Source organism: Filicampus tigris, chromosome 17 (assembly GCF_054856515.1).
Source record: "Filicampus tigris isolate MCC_2025a chromosome 17, RoL_Ftig_1.0, whole genome shotgun sequence".
In the NCBI taxonomy this organism is placed as follows: domain Eukaryota; kingdom Metazoa; phylum Chordata; class Actinopteri; order Syngnathiformes; family Syngnathidae; genus Filicampus; species Filicampus tigris.
The window spans coordinates 17,923,993-17,930,958 of NC_141233.1; the positions used below are offsets into that span (position 1 = coordinate 17,923,993).

At 49.8% G+C, this 6,966-nt stretch overlaps 1 protein-coding gene across 4 annotated transcripts in view; it reads left to right on the forward strand.

The window, feature by feature from the left end:
- The window catches only part of LOC147133841 (rho GTPase-activating protein 7), a 35,462-nt gene extending 28,734 nt beyond the window's left edge, over positions 1–6,728 (forward strand). For 3 of the 4 annotated variants that reach the window (XM_086012172.1, XM_086012171.1, XM_086012173.1), the window contains 8 exons: positions 1,992–2,163; positions 2,239–2,437; positions 2,746–2,959; positions 3,948–4,062; positions 4,156–4,347; positions 4,770–5,002; positions 5,790–5,960; positions 6,204–6,728. In XM_086012172.1, the coding sequence (XP_085868298.1) occupies positions 1,992–2,163; positions 2,239–2,437; positions 2,746–2,959; positions 3,948–4,062; positions 4,156–4,347; positions 4,770–5,002; positions 5,790–5,960; positions 6,204–6,300 (1,393 nt within the window). In that variant the 3' untranslated portion in view covers positions 6,301–6,728. The remainder of the gene's footprint in view (positions 1–1,991; positions 2,164–2,238; positions 2,438–2,745; positions 2,960–3,947; positions 4,063–4,155; positions 4,348–4,769; positions 5,003–5,789; positions 5,961–6,203) is intronic. The other variant, XM_086012174.1, reaches the window with a different exon arrangement.
- Positions 6,729–6,966: the final 238 nt, after the last annotated feature.

Sequence of the window (6,966 nt, forward strand, 5' to 3'; positions counted from 1 at the left end):
GTCGCAAAAATGAGTAGCTACACCCCTGACATTTTGCCCAATCGCTTGATGATACCTTTCTGGAGGAGGATTTCGCGGAGTTTCTGGCAAACTCCGCAACCATTAAGGCAGAGATTGAAAATAATGCTGGCCACACAATATTGCCATTGAGCACAATTTGGACAGTCTCGCTCAGTGGTCTAGTCACTTTTGTTGCCAGCATTTTAGCCAAACATAACTGTGTGTTGAGGGGACAGCAAATGCGCACTGTTAATGCGAGCCTTGGGGTACACAGACTCATTTACAGTACATTCTAGCAAGGTGTCCCTAAATCTGAGTTTCAAAGGCCAAGGCCAAGCCAAAAGTTAACAAAGACATTGCAAAAAAACAAAACCTGCGTCCGGGCAAGGAACGAGTCCAAGAGAAGCCACTTGGGAAAACACTTGAGAAGGCTGCAACGGATGGCTGGCATCATGGGACGTGATGCTATGCGACGTTAGAGGAACTAACTCCCTCTGGGAGCGAAGCGGTAAACAGGCCCAAATCATTTGCAATTGTCATCTCCAACTTTTTCAAGTACATCGGGCAGGGGGGAAAATCACCCTTAACACTTCACACTCCCGCCCCCGGATAATCGCTGCGGGACGCATCTGATAATGAATTGGACTTTTGCTGCTCAAATTCAGCCCGACCGGGTGCGCTGTACGCCGCTTCCGAAGTGCATTGCAGAGAAGCTGCGCCGCTCCGGCCAAAAATGCTCAAATTGTCTTTTTAGGAATACGGCTGATTCTAGGCGGAGGCTCTTGATTCCGCTTTGCTTCCGAGAGGCGCGCTCGAGTTCACGGGAAACGACGGAGCTGGCGTGAAGAAGGAGCCGGAAGGCTCTCGCAACGCCGCCGTCAAACAGGATGACGAGCCGAGCGAGAGAGTCATTAGCGATACTGAAAAAAACGACCCCCCAAAATGTCCCAGTCTTTGATCCCATTCCATGATTTCCTGAGCATGTTTTTTTTTTTTCCCAGGCTGCACATATTCAACCATCACGGACACACACACAAAAAACGCTCATTTGGCTCTTCCTTCAAAGGAAACACATTGGGCCATGTTGAGGATTGAGGCCGTTTCCTGTGCCACCGTCCAAGCGGTTTGATGGCCCCCCCCCCCAAAAAAAATCATCATAAAACCAATTTTCCAAAATGTGATCAACAGCGGATCTCCGAGCTTTATCGAAAACATAGTCGTAGTATTGTCAGAAAAAGTCATGTCTCTATGTGAATGTTGTTGTAATTTTATGTGCAAAAAGTCGGATTGCAAGCAGCAACTCATTTGTAGTTTTTACCAGATTCAAATCCATCGTACTACGACAAGAAAAAAGGTCGAATTGGACATGAATAAAGGCACAACATACTTCCATAGAAATAAAATTGCTGTACTGTATTGTAAGAATTTGTTCTTATTTTATTGAAACAAATACCAAAAGTTTGAATATGGGGGAAAAAAAAAAAAGAATCATAATAAAAAAAGGCTAAAATAGCAAGAACGTTGTTACGGCAATAAAATCATACTACTATAACGTGACAAATTGGTCCATTGGTACATCATATTAGAAGCCAAAAAGTCCTCATTTTTGTCGAAAGTTGTGATTTTCACGTGAACGTCGCGTTTTTGTGGGTACAAAGTCAGACTAGCTGGCTGCCAGTGGAAACAAAGTTCATGGAAGAACACGGTACTATCAAGAACAAATTTGACATGAAAGAAAACACCTTGACAAGAGTCATTATTTTCCAAGCAAGTCCTCATTTTATGAGGAAAAAAAGGCGAAATATTCGAAAGACAAACGTTTACGAGACTAAAATCAAAGCGTCGTGGCAAGACGATCCAAATTTGACACACAGCAGTATTTTTGGCTGTTTTTTTGTTGTTGTTGTTGTTTTTTCAAGGACAAAATGTTCATTTGAAGAGAATAAGACTCGCGAGTGTCCCATCCTCATGAGCACGTGCGTCGCCCGCAGGAACGTTCCCAAGCCCGTGGCCAGGACGGCCAGGACGGCCAAGACGTCGCCTGCCAAGGCCAAGCGGGTTTTCGGCGTCCCTCTGCTCGTCAACGCGCAGCGGACAGGAGAGCCTCTCCCTCCCGGCGTCCTCAAGGCGCTTGTTTACCTCAGGACGCGATGCTTGGACCAGGTGAGCCTTCTTCACAAATGGCCCAAAATGGCGAGCGGCGAAGCCAACTTTGCCTGTGCGATTGCATTCATTCAGGTGGGTCTTTTTCGCAAGTCGGGCTCGAAGTCTCGGATCCAGCGCTTGCGCGAGATGCTGGAGTCGGACCCCGACGGCGTCCCCTACGACGGCCAGTCGGCCTTCGACGTGGCCGACTTGGTCAAGCAGTACTTCCGGGACCTGCCCGAGCCCATCTTCACCTTCGAGCTCTGCGAGTCCTTCCTACACATTTACCAATGTGAGCGTCGTGGCACACGATGCCATTTCTTTTAAGAAGAAGAACGGCACTTTACCGGGATAAAATCAAACCAGCGCCAAAGAAAACAACAACAGATAAAAAGTTCAACGAAGAAAGTGACTGAAAATTCCAAATTTTGCTCTTTACCGGAATAACATTGGAACACGTGTCGTTCCTACCCTTTCATATTGTTGTGTTGAAGGCCAAACCAAATTTGAAAATGAGAAAAAGTGGTCACTTGAAGCGCGCTGCACTTTGTCAAACATATCTTGAAGCCATAAAAGTCCAAGTGCGCGGCGTGTCTGCAGATTTCCCCAAAGATCAGCAGCTGCCGGCGGCCCAGGCGGCCATCTTGCTGCTGCCGGACGAGAACCGCGAGGCGCTGCGGACGTTGCTCTTGTTCCTGCGCGACGTGGTGGCCCGCGTGGACGACAACCACATGACGCCCACCAACGTGGCCGTGTGCCTGGCGCCGTCGCTCTTCCACCTCAACGCGCTCAAGCGGGACGCCGGCGCCAACAGGTCAGCTCAGAGACCCGTTACATTGCTGTCCAATCCAAACAGGCCTTTTAGGGCAAGTTAAGATGGCAGGCTCACAAAGATGATGTTGAGCGTGACCACGGGATATGCAGTATTCGTAGCGCAGTGTCCGATAAGAACCAATATATCAACCAATATTCTACGAGGAAAAAAACTCATACTGCAAAAAAGGTAACATTTTTTAAAGTCGTTATTTCCCGCGAAGCAAGTGGGACATGTCCCAATCGAATCTAATATCAAGAGAAAAGTCATTTCATGCAAAGTCATACTACTATGAGAGAAACGGTTTCATTTTAGAAGTATAGAGTCATAGGAGATTCTAATTTGAAGATTAAAACGTCATTTTAATCTTAGTAGGAGGAAAAAAAATGACGTTCATCCTAATGTTATCAGGGAAGAATAAGATCATGAATAAAATCAGAACTTCATGAGGGGAAAAACAGTCATCGTTTTACTTCCCGGGAAAGTCCCGGGAATGTTGGAATCGTGTTAGTCAAGTTTCTGATTGCATAAGTGCTAGTATTCAAACTAAAAAAGTTGGAATCTCAATTTTAGGAGACAAGAAATTGCAATTGAACAGGAATAAAGTTGTAATTGATAAATGAGGAGAGAAAAGAAAAAGTCATACTTTTACAGGTCAGTGAGGTCAGAATTTCTTGAGGAAAAGACATTTCAATGTTAACGTTTCAAAAGTTGGAATTTTGATGCCGATCGTCGCAATGAGGGTGAAATGCTCATTCCCATCCACGTAAAATGTCCATTTAATGCGGAGTGACGATTTCGCTTTGCGCGAGTCAAGTCAAATCGGTTATTTGATAAGGAAGGCAACTTGAACACAGGTAATATTTGAAGGAAAAGCGCCGACGAACGTGTTTGAGCGGCAACCGCGCAGGCGAAATGAGAGTGAAAGCGCCGCGTGGAGACGCACCTTTGCTGGAGTGGCGTTTGTGCCTCCGTGTCGCGACCGCAGATGCGGCCGCAGGAAGTCCGGCCTGGGCCGGCCGGACCAGCGCGACCTGAGCGAGAACTTGGCCGCCACGCAGGGCCTGGCCCACATGATCAGCGAAGCGCCCAGACTGTTCCAGGTAGCCGCGCGCGCGCGCGCGCGCTCGCTCGCGCGAGCCGGCGCCTCTCCCGGCGAGCGTCAATGCCATTTTCACTTCACCGGTCTCACGAAGGTTCCCGAGTTTTGGCCGGCTCTCGATCCGAGCCCCGCCGCCCCGACCGACGAGGCCACGGGCCGAGAGCTGGAGGAGCAGACGAGGAAGCTGCGGCGGAGTACGCCGCTCCTCATCGAGGAAGCCCGCGACCGGAGTGGAGGCTGGCAGAGCCGCCCCGCCCCTGAACACGCGTCGCTGGCTGTCAACAAGGTCCGTGCCACGCGCGGCTAGCTAGCGCCAGCAACTTTGACGTGCTCTTCTACGGCTCGCTGTATGCGCTGTACGTTTGGACACGGCTCCTTTCAACTGCATCTATGTAGCGCTAGTATATAGCTAGCAGCATTCATGCAGCGTTCGACGTTTTCATCCGGTCATTTTAGGTCGTCGATTCATTTATACAGTTAGCTACTTTGAACGGCCGTTATCTACGGCTAGCTGGTTGAAGGCACGCGCTTTTCTGCACAGTGAAGCGGACCACCCATTTGCTCCAAAATCAAACTCCTCAACTTAGCTTTCAAGCACTGCTTTTGTCTCAAGGAAGCTCCTCGATTCACTCGACTCGTGTTGCGGGATGACGGTTTGTGTCGTTTTTCCATCGAAGAGTGTTGACGTGTTGTGTTTTGCGTGGGCAGACATGTCGGGGCTGCCCGCTGTGGACGTGGCGCGCCTCGGTGGAGGTGGACGCCGGCCAGGAGGTTTTGCTACGCCGGCTCCTCGGGGAAGAGCGGCCGTGGGACGAGGGCGGCGCGCGGCGGGGCGCCGTAATCCAGACGCTCGGCGAGCGCGCCCACGTCTACCGATACGTCCTCCGGGGCCACGATGCCGGGCTGGCCTCCTGCCTGCCGCGGGAGCACCTGCTGCTCAGGTCCCCAAAAAATGCAATCGGAAAAAGCCTCCGATAAATGAAAGTCTGATCGCCGGTCTGAGGGAGGGAACTTTTCTTTTTTTTTTTTTTTGTTTGACGTGGGTGAGGCTGATGAATATTTAATCCCAGCCCGGAGTCAGATGAGATTTGACAGCGTGCGCGTTTGCCTTTGTCATCCGCTCGTGTTTTTTGTCAGAGCGCAAGTGAACTCTGCGTTACCTCTGAGTCGGGCTGACGCTCGTGGTTGTATTACACGAGGCGTCGGCGGCAACGCGCCAATCGCACGGAAGGGACACGTGACGTCCGACCGCATTTTTGCGCGACGCGTCGATCGTTTCGGCAGACGCGTTTCAGGCACGAGACACAAACAAAAACGCCTTTTGAGTTTCTGATGCCACCGGCGAATGTGAAGTTCATCCTCGGTGTCATCAGAAGAACGACGACTCCATTCCCCGGGATCCGTTTTCTCCTGCCAAAATGACAAAAGGGAGATTCTATTTGAGATGGGTTTACTTGGGAATAACGATTTGTGGGGAAAGGCCTATCGGAAGCCCTACTTTTAAACCCTACCTCCAAAGCCTTGTTGGCAACAGAATTCTCTTTCCGGCTTATTCTATTACACATGCGTAATGTATATACATTAATGATAAATACTGCATATTGAAATAGGTTAGAGTGGACCTTCGGTGCTTTCATTTCCAATGTTACAAATATTGGTCTTTATGTATGTGGCTTTCTTTTGGAATGTAATAATGTCCAAAACGCTGCGGTCGCCGCCCGCTTGTAGGACGTGGCAGTCGGAGGCGACTGGCGGCCCGCTCTACGTGTCGTCCGTGTCCACGCAGCACCCGCGCGCGCCGGCCGAGGGCGTCCGAGTGCACACGCACGCTTGCCTCTACCTGCTGGAGCCCGTCGGCGCCAAGACCCGCCTCACGCACCTGTGCCGCACCGACACCAGGTACGCACTTTGCGGCGACGCCGTCACGTGAAGTTGTTCTGCACGCCGTAGCCATGTCGGCAGCCACTTGCTTCTGCGTTCGCACGCGGACCAGACAGACTGCTCTGCGGATCCCTACGCGCGGCAACACCGTCTCGGAGTTTTCGGGCCTAAAAAAAGACAAGACGGCAGATCATAGTGATCGACTTGTAGCGGGTTTGAACGGAAACTCCTCACCGAAGCGTTTCATGCGTTCTCCTGTAGGGGCCGCTCTCCAGCGTGGCATCGGAAAGTGAGCGGACATCGCATGGTCGCCTCTCTGCTGGCCATCAGGGCGTCCTTCCAAGGCAACGCCACCTGACCACGCTTGCCGGACAGCCAGTTGGAAGGAGTTTAAAAAAAAAATAAAAAAAGTTTTTCATACCGCTTCAAAAAGGGTAGCGCTCGTCACAGCCTGCCAAGGTGCGACGTGTTCAAAAGACAAATGGATGAAACAGACGCCGGCGAAAGGAAGAACAATCGTCAAACTGGAACACAAACAGGAAGACGAGGACAAGATCCGGAAGTCAAATACGAGCATCGACATCTACCTCTCCGCGTCCAGTAGAGGATTGACGGTGACAAACTCAACCCAACAAATGGGCGTCGTTTGCCGCTCCTCGCCGGGGGGAGAATCGAAGGCTCCCCACCTTACTGAAGGGAACTGCAAGTAACACATATTTCAGCTTTGCAGTGGGCGAGTGATCAGAACCAAGTGTCGGATTAAAGGGATTTGTTTTGCTCTGAGAACTCACTTCCTGTCTATTTAAAAAAAAAAAAAAAAAAAAATTAAGAGGCAAAACAGAAGAATTAAAGCATGAGAATTTTTTTAAAGGAGGGTGAAAGGTTGACAGCAGCAAAAAGAAAATAAACAAAACAGAGTGTTTGGAGAAAACAACAGATTTGGAGACAAATCAGGTTTGAACGAGGAATGTTTTGAGGCAAAAAAAAAAAACAATTGCAGGAGAAAATACCAAAGAATGAGAAA